At 39.5% G+C, this 18,278-nt stretch overlaps 1 protein-coding gene across 1 annotated transcript in view; it reads left to right on the forward strand.

Moving 5' to 3' along the window:
* The window catches only part of GABRR3 (gamma-aminobutyric acid type A receptor subunit rho3), a 41,766-nt gene that overhangs the window by 10,026 nt on the left and 13,462 nt on the right, over positions 1-18,278 (forward strand). The window contains 4 exon segments of the mRNA XM_024120409.3: positions 5,553-5,620; positions 9,870-10,093; positions 13,496-13,578; positions 14,721-14,861. Of these exon segments, the coding sequence (XP_023976177.1) occupies positions 5,553-5,620; positions 9,870-10,093; positions 13,496-13,578; positions 14,721-14,861 (516 nt within the window).

Consider the following 18,278-nt stretch of genomic DNA (forward strand, 5'->3'; position numbering starts at 1 on the left):
CCACAAAAAAAAAAAAAAAAGATTTTTAGAAGCCTCAAAATCAAGATGTGTGCGTATCTGTTTTTTTTTTTTTTTTTTTTTTTTTACTTATAGGTCTATTTATTTAATCTTTTGTTTTTGTTTTTGTTTTTTGTTTTGTTGTTTGTCTTACATCACTACTTCTCAGATGTGTCATTAAGGATGACAGTTCTCCAAAAGATGCCCGAAATCTAACTACCATTCCCAACAGACTGTTTATTTCCCCCAAATTTTTGCCGTAAGTTTGGATAATATACTCTACAACTCTTACTCAGGTATTCTGAACCTTGGTCTCTATGATTCTATAAAGAGTTTCTAAAACCTTTTCCCTCCCACGGTTTAGTTGGGGAAAATCTTATGAAGTTAAACTTGCCGGGCTATGGGTCCTTTGAGCCGTTAGGGGGCCCCAGACGCACAGGAATGGCTTGGAATGGGCAGCTCCCGAGTAGCGGTTGGCAGCTCCAAATGATGTACTCTCTTCAATACCAATTCAAAAAGCTGCCCTAATTCCTGTCAGGTTAGGTTCCTCAATTAAATGAACTCCTATCCTAGAGGAAAGGGTTTTATGGGCCTATTTTAGGCCATCGAGAGCCAGAAAGCTTAAGAGAAAAATTACCGTCCTTGAATTTGGACCTTGAAACAAGCATGCTACACTTTGTAGCTCAAAGAGGTCCAAGGACCAGCTGCAGAATCACCTGGGAGTTAGTTAGAAATGCAGAAGATCAGGCCCCAGCCCAGGCTTTCTGAATCAAAATCTGTATTTTAACAAAATCTCCAGGTGATTTGAATACACTTTACAATTTGACAAGCACTGTCATAGATTACCAAGAGCCAACCCTCTACTTTTAAAGCATTTATGCCTCTATTCTCCCTCCTATATATCATCCTCATCCCTCAGAAAAACATAAAACTGATCTTAAAATTCCACTTCTCTTGATCTGTTAGGGATACATGTTAAGAATTTTTAAAACAATTTTTTTCCTGAGGCTACTTCGTGAGGTCATTAAAAATGCAATTGAAACGTACTACTTAGTGGCAGGTGGCAAATCATCCCACGATTAAGAAATTTTTCTGACAATCATGGACTGGGGCTAAATGGTATCCAAATGGCTTGTGTGTTCAGTCAGTTCAGGCAGAAAAATCCATAAATTCAGTCAGAAGTGTCAGTCTGGTAGCCCTGTGAAATATAGTTCTTAACCTTCTCTTGTCTTGGTCAGAACCGCTTTTTATACAGGTGACCCCTTCTCTGTTCTCTCAAGCCTGCCTTCCTGGGAAAATCAGCCTGCAGGATATGAAAGACAGGCTTAAATTTATCTTCTCTTTCTTTATACTTGTCCATAACACAAACACACACACATACTTCTTTCCTCTTGAGCTAAATGTAACTTCAGCACTTCTCTTGCCTTAATGTTTTCCTAATTAGCCTTAACATTAAAACCAGCTGCTACTGCAGTGTTTTTTATAAAGCATTAGAAGATTAATTGACTCACGTGGAAAAAGGAGGATACATATTTAAGGGAGCTTTTTGTTTAACTTGGGTTATAAATTGCAGCTCATTTTCTTTATTTACACTTTCCCTGTCCTTTACATCTCCCATAACTAAGGGTTTTTTTTGTTTTAGTTTTATAGATGATGATTTCTTTGTTTCTTTAAAGTGAAAACAATTCAGCATCTAGATACTGGCTACTGAGTCAAAACAAAAGCTAAAGCTGTAAAAGTCGCTTGTGTAGTCTTTTCTTGTCAAACAGGAGGACCAGATTGGGAGCCAGAGGGACCTGGTATATTCCTGCATTAAACAGCTCTAGGTTGCAGGCAAGCTCTTCAACCTTGCTGAGCATGAGTTCCCTCATATCAAATGGAGTTAAAATTGATTCTACCCAGCTAACTAATGAAGTGGCTATAATAATAACATTAGATGATATATAAAGTAATTTAAATGCACCTCACAAATAAGATGAATAACTTTCATTTAGCTCTCCTTATTCCAGCATGCATAAAACCAGATTGATGATCTAGCTTTATATATATATAGAGAGAGAGAGAGAGAGAGAGAGAGAGTAGTATAAATGTCTATGCCGCTACCTAGTTAGTGATCCTGGGAAATCACCTAATCGTAATAGTTAATAATCATTTGATTTTTACTATATTCCAAATGCTTTACATAGAGAATTAATAAGAGTATTTATGAAAGTGTTATATTTCACGTTCTATGTGTTACACATCAAATAGATACTGAATAAGTTGGTTAAGACATTTGAATGTTAGGTTAGGCTAAGGACTTAACATGCATTTTTTTTCATTTTATTTCACAGCAACCCCATTAGGCACATACCATATACTTATTTCAGAAGAGCAATCTGAGGCTTAGAGGAGTTAAGGATTTATAGAAGTTTAATTTTAACTCTGGTTTATGTGGCTACAAATTTCATGATTTTTTGTTTTGGTTTGGTTTGTTTTTGCTTTATTGTCACCTTTTCTCTGGGACTCAACTCCTATTTTACAAAAAGAATGATCTTTGGAGCTTTTATCCAGCTCCAAAATTCTATGATTCTGCATCTTGCCTTTACATGCCTTCACCCTCTACTCTGTCCTCAGAATGTCAGAGCAGAGTATAGAGTCCTAGACCCAGGAGAAAGTACACTTGGGCATCAAATGCAAAGGAGACAAAAATGAGGTCAGACAGCATCTGAAGACAAACACTTTCCTTTGAGATGGAAGAGCTCATCCCCACAAGAATAGAAAAAATGAGAGGGAAGAAAGAAGAAATCTAAGATGTTTCCAGGAACCCATTCCTAAGAGGCAAGCCATATTATTACCCCACTGTCGGTCCAGCCTTCAAACAACCCCGAGGGCCCAGCACTTGTCCAGTGGTGGCATGAATGTCCTTGTATGGTGGCTTTATAAGACTGTTCCTGGATTGCAGAGATAGTCATCAGTAAATAGGTCCTACTTACAAGTCATGAGATCTTGAATCCAAGTTGTGTTCTGGTTTTGTCATAACATAAGCTCTCTGTGAGAAGCACTGGATCATTTTTTTTAAATAAATTTATTTATTTATTCATTTATTTAATTTTTGGCTGCATTGGGTCTTCGCTGGTGCACGGGGGCTTTCTCTAGTTGCAGTGAGCGGGGGATACTCTTTGTTGCGTGGCGCAGGCTTCTCATTGTGGTGGCTTCTCTTGTTGCAGAACACAGGCTCTAGGCACGCGGGCTTCAGTAGTTGTGGCACACGGGCTTCAGTAGTTGTGACTTGCGGGCTCTAGAGCGCAGGCTCAGTAGTTGTGGCGCACGGGCTTAGTTGCTCCGCGGCATGTGGGATCTTCCCAGACCATTTTTTTTTTTTGCAGTACGCGGGCCTCTCACTGTTGTGGCCTCTGCCATTGCGGAGCACAGGCTTCGGACGCGCAGGCTCAGCGGCCATGGCTCACGGGCCCAGTGGCTCCGCGGCATGTGGGATCTTCCTGGACCGGGGCACGAACCCGTGTCCCCTGCATCGGCAGGCGGACTCTCAACCACTGCGCCACCAGGGAAGCCCTGGATCATCTTTTAGTGAAGAGTGGACTGATTGTCTAAATGTTTGAGTGTAAGATTGGGAATCATGGTTTTCAGTCCTAGGAACAGTTTCACATTTTTGCTGAATTGCAGTAAGAGTAACATTTATTCTGTGCTATTTACTAGTATCAATTAAGTTTACTGTATATTATTTCTAGTCTTTCAGTAAGTCTCCAAGGTGAGTACTACTATTGGATCTTATAGCTGAGGTTACTAAGCTGAGAGATGTTACTGACCCTAGATCACACGTGAGTCATGGAGCTGGATTCAAACTCTGGTCTGGACGCTAATGCCAGAATTTTCTCCAGGACATTCTGCTCCCTGTCCAAGACCTCTCCAATCCCTTCAGTCCCTTGAACTATTGGAGTTTAATGGGAATATTTACTCATCCTGAAAGGCCAGATAGGGGCAGGGATGAGATCTTTCCATGATTTTTTTATTTTGATAGCTCTACCAATTAAAGAAAAAAGACAACCAAACAAAATAAAAGCACCAGAGTTGAAGCTGATAAAGGATAATAATACTGAGCTGTTCCCAAGTTAATGCTTAATCATAATTATCATTAAACAAAATTTTAATCGAATTGTCATTATTAACATTACAGGAAGTAATTGGTCCAATATGGCAGGAAGTAGTTGGTGGTTAAGATGCAAGTAAGGTATTCCTAAAGCCTGAAACAGAAATATATTCTAGTGACAGGCCAGTGCCTGGCCAGCTGATACCCTTGTTAAGTAAAGAATGATATTGAGGGTTTAGACTTATGGAATAGAAGAGGGAATCTGGGTCGATAAAATGAAGGTTACGTCAGCCAATTAATGGGGCAGGGGGGTCATAGATGGTGCACAGGGACTGGCGAGGCATATCTTGTTTTATAATGTGCATTTAAAACACAATAATTAGGTGCCTAATTAAATTATACGCACATATATGTCACATGTAGCACATCCAGACAGTAAGGAAGGAAGTTTTTCTGGCCTGTCCCTTCTAAATCCCAGAATCTTGACTGAAACAGCCACCTGGGATCCATCTAGGCAAGATTTCTGTTTTTTCAACAATAGTTGAAAGCATTTTTTAACTCGGGACTATAAAGTTTGAGAATTGGTCACCATGGAAAGAAAACATATGAAGACTGGGGCTTCCCTGGTGGCGCAGTGGTTGAGAGTCCGCCTGCCGATGCAGGGGACACGGGTTCGTGCCCCGGTCCGAGAGGATCCCACGTGCCGCGGAGCGGCTGGGCCCGTGAGCCATGGCCGCTGAGCCTGCGCGTCCGGAGCCTGTGCTCCGCAACGGGAGAGGCCACAACAGTGACAGGCCCGCGTACCGCAAAAAAAAACCAAACATATGAAGACTATATGTATAAATATACAAACTATTTGAACATAAATATACATCAAATTTCATACACAATACTAAATAATTATTAACATCAGCATCCGCTCACACAGGAACAGATGAAACCCTTTGTAAGGTGTAACAAGGAAATGTCTTGGTCTCAGTTTGTTCTCTGGATGCATGAGCCTGATTCTGTGAGACCCAACTGCACACCAATCTCAGCACTTGTCTGTCTGAAGTTGCTCCGGTTCTGACTTTCAGAGTACTCTCAGCCACACATTTCAAAGGATGTTTGTTTTATCCCAAAGGCAGGTTGTGGTTACTGCTGATCTGGGAAGCGACATTTCTGAACGTGCAGCATCCCTGTGTAGCACTGTACCAGCAGTGTGTTCCTCTAGCCTGCCATGCACTGCCCAAGTGAAAAAGGCTGAATTTTTGGCAAGGGAGGAAAGGCTCCCATATTTACCAAAGTCATGAACTCCATGACTACATCCACTCCCTGAATGCGTAATAATATATCAATAGACAATGGAGAGATTTATTGTTAAAACTTGAAAAATAATTCATTTGCAACATTGATCTCTCTCCGCTTTAAATGTTTCCAAAATAATCCTGATTCCTCGTTATATTACCCATTCTTCTTTCTGAAGGATCTCCAGTGCCAGTGGGTATAGATGTCCAGGTTGAAAGCACTGACAGCATTTCAGAGGTTAACATGGTAAGTTTCTCCATGAGATACTTTTTCTGAAAGGATAGAGTCTCAATAGTGTCAAAATCACTGGTGTTTTAATAAATCATCTTAATTATGTATGTTACTTATTTTTCCTACTTTGCTTAATAAAGTTACAGTTGCTTTACTCTCTTCTATCCACTTCTTTCTACCTCTGATTAAAATTCTCATTCCTTTCCTCCTCTTCTCTTTTCCTTCTAATGGCTTTACAGTGGTGGCACACTGAAGGACATGATATATTTAGCTATGTGACATGAACCAGAAACAATTGCACAAGAGGAAAGGGTGATCATAATATATGTGAAATATGAAGTCACAACCATGAGTCCTTACCCACAAAATGATAAACACCTGAATCTGGGTTGGTAGAATGCTTCCAGATTTTTCAGGTAATACTAACTGTGCTTATCTGTAGACAAACAATAGCAGAAAACAAAGGATTTTTTAAACTCATAGGACTAAAAATTTAAATTAAGAAAAGTTTGTCCATTCCCTTATAGTTTCTAGAAATCCAGAAGAGACTGCCCTTATTTTATTTTTGCACTGAAATATTTGCCATTTTTATGGAGTAGTACTTGCAAACCACCATCCCTTAAAACTTTAAACTGATTGATTATTATCATCTTCAGCCTTCCTTTTAGCCTTTTTCTGTTTCCTTTGCCATTTTATATGCTTTGCTTTTTTGTTTCCTCTTCCCCATTCCCCCTAACCCGGTTTTACCATTTTAGCTATTTTTATGTTTTAATATCCCCTACCATAATTTTTCCATTTCATTTTCTCTACTCCCACTTTAGAACTACCGAGTCTACATAATTACCAGAGTTGTGTTTCATTTAAGTAATTTTAAGTTTTTTTAGGTACTTTAAGAATAATATTTACTTGCACAAACATATACATTATTGATGTAATTCCTTTTTACCTACTACTATTCTGTTAATTTGTTAATGTCTCAGAGCTTTGTGTAGCCCATTTTAGTATATTTTTCTATGCCAAATAAAAAGTGTGTTATAGTTTCAAATTTTCAATGTCCATTTCCTTGTTCTTACCTAAGTGATGTATATTCTTATATTTGAATCACTCTTTCCATCTAATTTTGTTCTCTTCAGTTGTGTTGTCTTTTCCATCATCTCCTGTAGTTGTCTTTCTTTTGTTTCCTATCAGCATTACACTATGTGCAACTATTAATGACAAGGGCCCTAACAGGTACTCACTGGTAGGAGGCAGCTTTGAACATGTTTTGGTTTTGGTTGTGGTTTCAATTTTGGATTTGTTCCTACCTCCCCCCAAGTTTTAGACAGTTTGTGACTGCCATTAGATAGGGCCTGTGCCCTCCAGTTTGCCCTGGAACCCATGCCTGGCTTTCCTCTTAGGTTCATCCTGCTTCGTTCATTGGTGTTTCCTGCCAGGTCCTGATCCAGGGAGACATCTGAAGTTGCAACTCTTAGCCAAATGCTTATTGTCTTTCATTTTCTACTTTGAATATGGAAGCTTGGTTTTTGCAGGGGGCTGGAGGGTGACAAAAATAAAACCAGGGAATACCCCCTCCATGAACAGAGAAGATATGAATTACTTTCAAACTCCATTTTCCATCTGGAAAGATTTAGTTTGTTGTTTATCTAATCTGGTCATTTCATGTACGTTAATCCTTACATTTTATTCCCTTTTCTGGAATCTTTTACATGTGTGTTCTTGTGAAATTTTCAAAAGTTGCTTTGGGATATTTTTTGGAATAAAAGTATTTTTGATATTTGAACTGTGGCTTACATATAGTGTTTTTCAAAGAATTAAGTATTGAAATTTAGATTCTACATATTATTTTCAATATGCAATTACCACAAAGATAATTTTTTTAAAAAAAGAAGAGAATGAAAGAGAGAGAATAAAGTAGGGCTCTCTTAAGGAAGCAGGACCTAGAAAATATAAATCACTTAAAATTGAAAGAGCAAATAATCTTTTCATATATAAACTTAATTAATATTTTTATTTATAGTGATTCCTTCAACTAGTCATTGCCATCCAAATGCTAACTAAATGAAAATTACAGGACACATAAAAATTCCAGAAAAGTCTAAACAAGATCTGTGGCCCAACATCTGGTTTCAGTCTTCAGTTAATGTCCTTCTAGTCCTTGTCATTATCTAATTTAATATTTATTTCAGTTCAATATCAGACCTTAAATGAAACTTCCTTCATTTTAAGCACCCTACTCCTAGAGGGAATAGCACCAATAGACCCACTATTCAAAATTCAAGACATCAAAAATATCTTGATTAGAAAGCGTTGGCTTTTCCTGCACCAAAAGTGGCTTTTAGTGACATTTCCTTGAGCACCAAAAGCGGCTTTTAGTGACATTTCCTTGAGCCTGTTGTGCTCCATAAGCAGGCTCTCATTTCGCCTCTCCTGGCATACTCTCTAAGTGATACCTGAATGACCCAGTCTGCATCTAAAAATCTCGTTGTGTCTACCCCACAGCCCCCAAAACTGGACCTCATCCTTTTCTCCTGAATAAGTTCAGCCTTAGTACTGAGTATCAGCAAAAACTGGTCTGCATTCTCCATGCCTAATTTGAAAAAATTATCAGTGACCTCCAGTGTTGGCTTCTTTTGCTTCTCGTTGATCATTTTCCCATGCTCCCTTGTCCCACCCTGAATTCACTTTCGATCCCTTTTAGTTTTGTCCTGCTCTCCTCGAAACAGGCTGTTCAGCCCGCTTCTCATGATAGTGCCAACTAGTGGTGACGCTGATGTACCACTGACATGTATATACCAATGTCTGCCATTTGACTTCATAGGCTCAGTATTTGCCCAGTGCCCTTCTGATCAGACTGAGCATCTAAAACCAAATATATGCTCATTAAAGCAATCCATGCAGTCACCCACAGGATTCCCTGTGGAGTAGTGTTACAGTAATGAATGAACCATTCTATTCATTCACCCTCACCGTAATCCAAAATTACACAGGGCTGATGCTCCCAGATTAACGCAGAGCAATAATACAATGTACCTCTATTCTGATCCTAAGAAAAACAAATGAGCTCATCATTACTTGATGACTTATTTGTGGTTTACTGAGATTTGTTCTTTGCTTGTATAATAAATGTCAAAGTTCTATTATACGTGTTATTTCAAGAAAAATAGGAATGTTGTTGGGAAATAAATGAAAGTATGAAGTAAGCATTTGGGAAAGGTAAAACACGTTGTCATTGCCCACACCCAGTGACTTGGACGAAGATAGGAGAATTTCTGTTCAAACAAAATATTTAATGTAGTATCGGAGAGCCAAATAAAACTCAAATTATTGACTAACCATTTTTTTTTTTCTGCTAACATAATGTTAATATAGCTTTTTCCCTTCATCCTTACCTCCTTACAACTGGAATGCACATTAACAATTCAAATACCTGCGCCATACTGGATCAGAATCTCTGGGAACTAGCTTCTGGGGAATGTGCCATTTTATCGAAATCACAGGTGATTCTTTTTTTTTTTTTTTTTTTTTTGTGGTATGCGGGCCTCCCTCCGTTGTGGCCTCTCCCGTTGCGGAGCACAGGCTCCGCGCGAACCCGGTTCCCCTGCATCGGCAGGCGGACGCGCAACCACTGCGCCACCAGGGAAGCCCCACAGGTGATTCTTTTGCACACTAAAATTGCAGCACCACCATTTCCTGGCATTCTTTCTGTCTCTCAAGAAGAGGGAGATCATTGTCGCTTTTTCAGAACCTCTGAAAACATGTTTTCCACTAACAGCTCCAATAAAGGCTGTGTCCAGGTTTTTGTGGGACTGTAGTTTTTTCGACTTGGGGAGGGCTTCTTTAACAAAAACAATATAAATGTATGGATACAAAATCAATCACAAAAGTGAATATTTATTTATAATGAGAAAAAAAATCAAAATAAAATACCAGACCATGGAGTTTCAGGTTCCTTTCTTCTGAGATCTCTTTAGGTGATTTACCAGAGTGCTTAGGTAGAAATGCTTCCCAGTTATAACCTGTTTCCCTTCACCAGCTTGAATACTTGATGGTTTCCAGAAACTCTCAACATTCACCAGAGTCCAGGTGAGGGAGAGGCTCTGTGACTGAAGCTCAGTAGCTTCATTCTAAATCTACCTGAAAATATAAGCTATTCACAGACAGGTCACTAACACCCATGGAAACCAATTGAGACTAATAGTATTGATTGGTCATACTGAACCATATTGCTACTGGCCTTGACTTGTCTCTTTTTCTCTCTGCCTAGGACTTTACAATGACTTTTTATCTCAGGCATTACTGGAAAGATGAAAGACTTGCCTTTCCCAGCAAAACCAACAAAAGCATGACTTTTGATCACAGATTAATCAAAAAGATTTGGGTGCCTGATATCTTTTTTGTCCATTCTAAAAGATCCTTCATCCATGATACAACTGTGGAGAACATCATGCTGCGTGGACACCCTGATGGAAATGTCCTCTTCAGTGTCAGGTAAGGAGGGCTGTCTACTGCCTTTGGCTTCCTTATACCACACCATCTACACCAAAGCTGATGGGTCTCACTTCAGGCTAAACTCCCAATATTGCTGTATTTAGTAATGCTGGACACAAGCAGAAGATGTGATTTTTCCTGGTTCTAACTTCCAGGTTTTAAAGAATGGTTTCCTAGTCTAACTGTACCCACTCTGGGCATGTATTGGAGAATGATAGGAAATAAGGTTGGACAGAACGGAGCTGAATTATGGAAATCCTTAAGAATCTGGCCCACAATTTTATAAGTATACAAAACTACTTTTCCTCCTCACCAACTCCACCCCACCCTGCACCCCAGCAAGCAGTCTTGGAATCTTGGATCAACTAAATAATTTTGTTAACTATCTCCTTCATTTTTCACAGGAATATATAGTCATCATCCAAGTTACCCCTAGTTTCTTCATTTACAAAATTTTGAAAATGAAAAAAATTTTTTAATTTAAAACATTTGTTCTGACACTATGCTATAATATCCCTCCATCTTTAATATACCTTATGTTTTTAAGCCTGAGTCCTGTGCTTACTGAGTGGCTTACCATAGGTAATCCTAAAAATGTTTGGTAAATCCAAGCAATTCATCTTTTTTTTTTTATGTCTTAGAAATCCCAGAAAGATTCAGTAGTAAACTGAAAAAAAAAAAAATTAGCTTCCCAAAAGTTATCTATGTCCTAATCCCTGGAACCTGTGAAGGTTATTTTATATGGAAAAAAAAAAGGATCTATGCAGATGTGATTAAATAAAGGGTCTTGAGATAGGGGAATTATTCTGGATTATCTGGATGGGTCCTAAATGCAATCATCCGTTTCCTTGTAAGAGAAAGGCAGAGAGGAAGGATTTGACACACGTGGAAGAGTAGAAAGCAGTGTGACCATGAAGACGGATTGGAGTGATGCAACCACCAGCCCCAGAATGCTGGCAACTACCAGGAGCTGTGAGAAGAAAGGAATGAATTTCCCCCCTAGAGCCTCTGGAGGGAGCAGGGCCTTTCTAACTTGATTTCAGTCCAGTGATACTAATTTCAGACTTCTAGCCTCCAGAACTGTGAGAGAATAAATTTCTGTTGTTTTAAGCCACCAAGTTTATGGTAATTTGTTACAATGGAAATAGGAAACCAATACAGATTCTTTTTGTTCATTAAAAACACCTTGCTCACTTTAGTACAAAGGTGCTATTACCAGACGTTTCATATGCTTTTTTTTAAAAAAATGAAATTAAAGGAAAAGACTACTTTCCATAGGACTTTTAAATCAGAAGTAACATAGGACTCTAATAAGTACTGGAATCAAGCATTACTAGGAATCAGAAGCCGAATGGCAGCATCTGGCCAAGGAATCAACGGATTTAAATTAATTATTTTGATGAGGTGATATCCACTGGAGAATTAACTCAGTGGATTATCCTTACCCTGCACATTCCAAAGAAAGATTTAGCTCTTGCCTGGCTCCTGGGAAATAACCTACAAGCCCTTGGAATATCCTGCCTGATAAGTATGTCTTTGTTTACCCGGAGACCTTGAGCCACAGGGTATCAACTTGATCTCTGGAGGAGCTAAAGACTAAGGTCAGCCATAACTACGTGACCAACCTTCATTTAATATATACTTTGGACTCCAAAGCTTATGTAGCTTCCCTGGTTGGCAATTGTCCATGCATGTTGTCACACATCATTGCTAGGAGAAGTAAGCACTGTCCATATACCTCCACTAGAACAGGACAGCTGGAAACTTGCTCCTGGTCTCTCCTGGAACCTACCCTATGCATCTTATTTCATTGCTGATTTTAACTGGTATCCTTCCATTGCAATGAACCATTAACTGTTAGTATAACAGCTTTGATGAGTTCTGTGAATCCTTCTAGTGAAACATGGAACCTGAGGTTGGTCTTGGAGATCCCCCAACACAGAAGGACTCAAAACTGTCATCTGCACAGCTATTTCAGCTGACAGCAGAGCCAGTCGAAGCCCAGCCAGTCACCTGGTTTCAGGCTTGGTTCTGACACCGTCTACTGACAAATATTCTCTCTTTGACCAAATTCTACTCAGTCTCCTCTGAACTCTCTTCTCACCTAGGCCCTGCTCCCCCATTCTCAATATCTGATCACCCTCCATATCTGATGAGGTTCCTCATCCACCCCCTAACCCCCAGCTGATATCTGATCACCCTGGCCCCCCTTCAGCAAGAATCCTGTTAGGTCCATTTAGCCAGAATCCCCCAAACCCTGATGTTTCCTCTTGGTAATTGTTTATCCACTGACCTCCGCACCTCCACCCCTTCACTATAAATTCCCACTCATTGTATTTGGAGTTGAGCCCAATCTCTCTTACCCATTTAAAAAAAAATTATAGTAGCCCTCCTAAATAGAGTCTGCCTTACCATTCTTTAACAGGTATCATGAATAATTTTTTCTTCAATAGTGCCTGCCTAATCTCCTTGGTTGTTAATTTATTCATATGTACTCTGAAGGAAGTAGACTCAAAGATTTCAGAGCCCTTTCCAGCTTTAAAGTACAAGGAAGATGCCCAAATGAATATGTTTTGTGACACGAAGTTATCCAGACATCTCCCTGGCTTGGCATTTTGCTGCATGACTATTGACAGTAGAATTCAACCCCCGGCAGATAAAATGGTTCTACTCCTCTGTTTAACTTGGGTACACCAGGGGTAAGAGCAGCTGTTGCCTTTGTTTTTTGCAGACTTGCTCAGGGACCTTTTAAGGAACCTCTGATCTGCCATTGCGGGTACCACAGTTCAACAGCCTCTGCCTGAAGCCAGGAAAAGCTAAAAGGACATAAAATTTGAAAAAACAGTCCTCATCAGTATGCAAGCCTTTCAACTTAATAGCACCTGAATTACGTGCTTAATAGCACATATATCTATAACTGAAAATGCTCCAGGCTTTCCCCTCACTCCTGGAAAGATAATTTCCTCAGGTAAACTTGCTTTGTGAAAGAAACCTTTACTCATAGGTTTTTATTACCACCATTCCAGCTCTTTATTACTAGAAACTATTTAAGTTTGGATCTTCCAGAAAGCAGAAAATATTTAAATCTATTTAAAAGTCTTCTCACTTTGAAGTGTGTTTTTCTGAAAACACCCAGAAAATACAGAGGAACCTGAGCAGGAAGTGGTGAGATCAGAAGCAATTATTAGGGCAGGAATTCACTCATTAACTCTGTGTCTTAAGCAAATCACCTACCTTCCTGTGTTTGCTTCCTTATGGGTTACTTGAAAAGAAGACGGTAACACCTGTTTTACATTAGTCTTGAAAGGCACTCAAAAGTGTCAGAGAGCTTCAATGCTGCATTGCTTATTTGACCATGTGGTTAAATGATCTGCAGTTTTCTTTTTCTCATTCTTGCTATAGGATAACTGTTTCAGCAATGTGCTTTATGGATTTCAGCAGGTTTCCACTTGACACTCAAGATTGTTCCCTTGAACTGGAAAGCTGTAAGTCTTACTTCCCTATGGAGTATGTGTGGTCTGAACACACCATCACATACTTGCATATAAATAAGCATACTCTTAACAAGCATGTAAACATCTTGATAAATATATTTGTCCAAAACAGCTTGTTGGTTGGTTGGTTGGTGGGTTGGTTTTTTAGTAAGAACGATGATGGCAAATTGTCTCTCAAATCAGAAGATAGAAGATTCAAGGAAAAAAATGCTTTGATAACTACATATTCTGCAGTTTCCGCAATGATTTTAAGGGAATAGCTCCCTAAAAAGTTGTATTCTTGTTAATGCTATTAACAGAGACTGGCAGATTTAGAAAGCTCTGCCATTTATGTTCCCGTATGAATCCCAATCTTCCATTAAGTATGCTTTGTTTCCCTGGAAAAACCCAGCTCTAGACTTAAACCTCCTAATCAAAGCCCTGTCAGAGGGCATCTGAGCCCGGCCATGGCTCACGGGCCCAGCCGCTCCGCAGCATGTGGGATCCTCCCGGACCGGGGCACGAACCCGCGTCCCCTGCATCGGCAGGAGGCCCCCTGCATCGGCAGGCGGACTCTCAACCACTGCGCCACCAGGGAAGCCCCCACCAGCTATTTTTGACATGATATCTTAAAAGCTGACTGCAGTTTTCCATAATGTGGGTAAAATGCTGAGAATCTCAATGGATGTCTCCTACATAGATGCTCCTCCCCAAATCCATTAGAAACTCTCTATAATAGTATTTGATTATAGAAGAAAATTCTGTACAAGCCCAGCTCACTCTGGAATTTCATCCAATAGAGCTACAAAACTAAAGGGGCCAAAAGACTTGGCATCAGACCTGTGAGTGAAAGGCGGTGCTGTGACATCACAGTGCACACAGACAGGGAAACAGCTATTAGGAGAGTTTTAATGCGTCACGTGGGCACAGGAAAAGCTGCCACACTATGCCAGTAATCGGGGTCTAATTTTTGGAGGTTTTTTTTTTTCTTTTTGAAGATGTGGGAATTATCAGTCTATTGGCAAACATATATTTCAGAGCCATGACATTGGACCAGACCTCAGGGATACAGAACTGTATAAAACATGGTCATAGACCTCATGGAACTTACAAGAGCTTACTCCAATAAAAAGAATGTTATTTTCTTGTCTTAGATGCCTACAATGAGGAGGATCTAATGCTGTACTGGAAACATGGAAACAAGTCCCTAAATACTGACGAGCATATTTCGCTTTCTCAGTTCTTCATCGAGGAATTCAGTGCATCCAGTGGATTTGCTTTCTGTAGCAGCACAGGTACAGTATTTTATGTGGACAATTCATCAGCATTTATTGAGCATCTACTGTCTGCAAAGTACGTGTGGAAAGACCCGAGTCCAAGCAAGCATCCCATTTGGCCAATAACGTCATCCTTCTCTTATAGGCAGCCACCTCTACCTTTCCAATACAGGTGTTCCTCAACTTATGATGGGTTACCTCCCAATAAATCCATCATAAGTTGAAGTGCATTTAATATACCTAACCTCCCAAATATCATAAGTAGCCTAGCTTACCTTTAATGTGCTCAGAACACTTATTCATCTAACTCAAATCCTATTTTATAATAAAGTGTTGAATATCTTCTGTAATTTAATTGAATACTGTACTGAAAGTGAAAAATAGAATGGTTGTCTGGGTGCAGAATGGTTGTAAGTGTATCGGTTGTTTGCCCTCGTGATCTGGGGCTGACCGGGGGCTGGTTTGCTGCGGCTGCCCAGCATCACACAAGAGCATATGGCCAGCCTGGGAAAAAGATCAAAATTCAAAATTGGACGTACAGTTTCTACTGAATGTGTATTGCTTTCATACCATCATAAAGTCAAAAAATTGTAAGTCAAATCGTCTTAAGTCAGGGACCGTCTGTGCAGATTTCTGTCTTCGTCATATAACCACCTCTAACTAGATGCCTTGCTTCCTCTCGGCCCCTGCAGTCTACTCTTAATACAGCAGACAGAGTGTTCTTTTGAAAACATAAACAGCACAATTCTTCTCTGTTCAAAACCCCCTGGTGTTTTTCCAGCAAACTTACAACAGAATTTAAGCTTCTCACCATGGCCTGCAAGGCCCTACATGATCTCTCTCTGCCTAAGGCTCTGACCTCACCAACTACCCCTGCCCCCTCTCCCTACTTCTTGCTTGTCTTCAAACACACCCATCTTATTCCATCTGCAGGGGTTCTGCTTTGGCCTTTTCTCTCTCTGCCTGGAATGTTTTCCCCTGATCTTTTGATGACCAGCTTGCTCATTTTGCTCAGAGCTTTGTTCAAATATCATCTCCTCAAAGAATGCTTTCCTAGCCATCCTATCTAGAATAGACTTCCCTCCTCACCATTCCCCATGTGTATTTGTCTTCACATCACTAACCATGTCTTGAAATACATCTCTATTTGACTGCCTTATTGTCTGAGTGCCTGACTAGAAAGAGTGCAGGGATCTGTCTGCCTTGTTCACCATCTCTTCCCCATTCTCTTGTTCACCTCGAATGTGCCTGGCGCATGATAGGTGCTCAATAAATAGCAGCTGAATCAATCAATCAATCAATCAAGTACGTCATTGTGATGCCACACACATGCCAAAAGGGTATAAAGAGGTTTATTACTCACATAATGAGGTTTTCTAGAGAGAGCAGGGCAGGCTCCTGAGCAGGTCTGAAAATGTCTGAGAGAACAGAAAAGGGTGCCTGACTTGGGGTTCTATGGTGGTTAGAAAGTGGGGCGAGGGTGAGAATTCCCTTAAATGGTGCAGTGTTTGCATAGTTTGATCTTCCCACCAGTGCCAAAGAGGGAACATCTGGCTTCCCTCCTAGCTTGCCCAGGTGTGGAACAGAAGGGGAAGTGGGGCTAGAAAGTTATCAGAAGTCAAATATGAAAAATGGAGTCACACTCTATTTATTACACTACGCAAAATGAGGGCTCCACATCTTTCCAAAGCAGCACTACCTTTCTTGGTTGGTGCAGGGAGCTCTTCCTGGCTACAGCTTCAACAGCAAAACCATCCCCAGTCTCCCCTTCCCAGAAGAACAGCAAGACAGAGCGACATTTCTCCTGCTCGGTTGCAAAAAAAAAAAAACAAATTCAGAAAATTCTGAGTAAAGAAAGGACCTCGTTACCTAAATATATTTCAAGACTTAAAACCATATGCATTGATGTCTTTCTTTATGAAGTACTTTCACAGCTTTTCCTTATCTCTTTTAATCTCACAATAATTATATGAAGCTATAACGTCAGAGATGCTATTATTCCACTCTACAACCATAATCAAAATTCTCAATTGCAAACCATAATGAAGTGGGCTGTGACATGGGTAATACAAGACAATGAGTAGCTTAAAAAATGTATATTTTGACTTTAGAATGCACTATGTAGTGTATCTTTTATTACCCTTGGTAACGAAATTGTTTGGTGTTCCTGAAACATATCAACTGATGGTGAGAGAAACTCAGAACAAGTAGGAAAGAGAAGGGCAACCAGCAGTTAATTAAGAGTAGAATATTAGGCATGTGGTCTGCCAATTTGGTGTGGATTGACTAGGAGTATATCTTAGACTAAGTGCCTAAATATTTACCTAATATGTCTAAATAGGTTTGCCATCTTGGGTTACCTAAGAAATTACTACTGAGGAAGTAGAAGAGTTCTCCAACTTTGCAACATCTATGATTTAGTTTTATTTTTTTTTTTTTGACCTATAGTCTCTGTGATTTGAATAATTTTGTCTCAAAGTAAACTGCATTTATCATAGAAAAATTAATCTTACCACTTATTTATAAAAGATATACTTTCATTTTTATCATTTCATTATTCATTGCCTTATCTTAGAAAAGGTTTAATAAGATTGACATCACAGCTATTGTGAAATAAAGCATGATATGAATTAGAAATGTGTGAGAAAGAAAAATGGAAAACAAGGGTAAGTTATGTTATAGAATATAATATGTGGTTATTAGAGAATGGCACTCAGAGAGTCCTATAGATGGTCCAAAAATATGGCTTTAAACTTCCTTGCAGCCAATGTGAAAAGGGAAACCTGAACAAAATGTGTGTAGATGTGACTACAATTTGTACTTTTGATCAGCACAAATTAATCAATATTACCAATGTGAGTTTATATAATTCCAACAACAAGCAAAAGAACATCATTTGGCTACTTTTTGGCAGATTTATCATAGATAAATTAATGGTACCCATGAAACTTTGAAATAATAAAAAATAGTTTACGGATACTTCCTCCCCCAGCTCTTCTTTGAATCCCTAGCTGTCTGGATCCTAACTTGGAATCCAGTGACCAAGTAGCTACTGTGAATCTTTTCCTTCACATAAAATATTTCATTTCATTTGTTATAGCTAATAAATAGTTTATTGGCTATTGCATCAGTGATTAGCCATGTACTGAAGACTTTCTCACCTGCAGAAACACTGCAAACACAGTATATTTTGGAGAAAGGTCTTTAAAGGCCATCCCATAAAATGTAATTACCATTCATCCCTGAACAGCAGGTATGAAATTTAAAGGAGGATCTTTGAGTCAGATAATTAAACAGACTGCAGTTCAGTTAGTTCAACAAACATTGGATGGAGTGCCAGGCCCAGGTCCTATGCCAATGTTGGGTAAACAAGGGTGAGTGTGTTAAGTTCCATGTTCCCTAAGAGCTTGGAGTCTAAAGAAGCAGGTTGTTTCA

Source organism: Physeter macrocephalus, chromosome 1 (assembly GCF_002837175.3).
Source record: "Physeter macrocephalus isolate SW-GA chromosome 1, ASM283717v5, whole genome shotgun sequence".
Classification (NCBI taxonomy): domain Eukaryota; kingdom Metazoa; phylum Chordata; class Mammalia; order Artiodactyla; family Physeteridae; genus Physeter; species Physeter macrocephalus.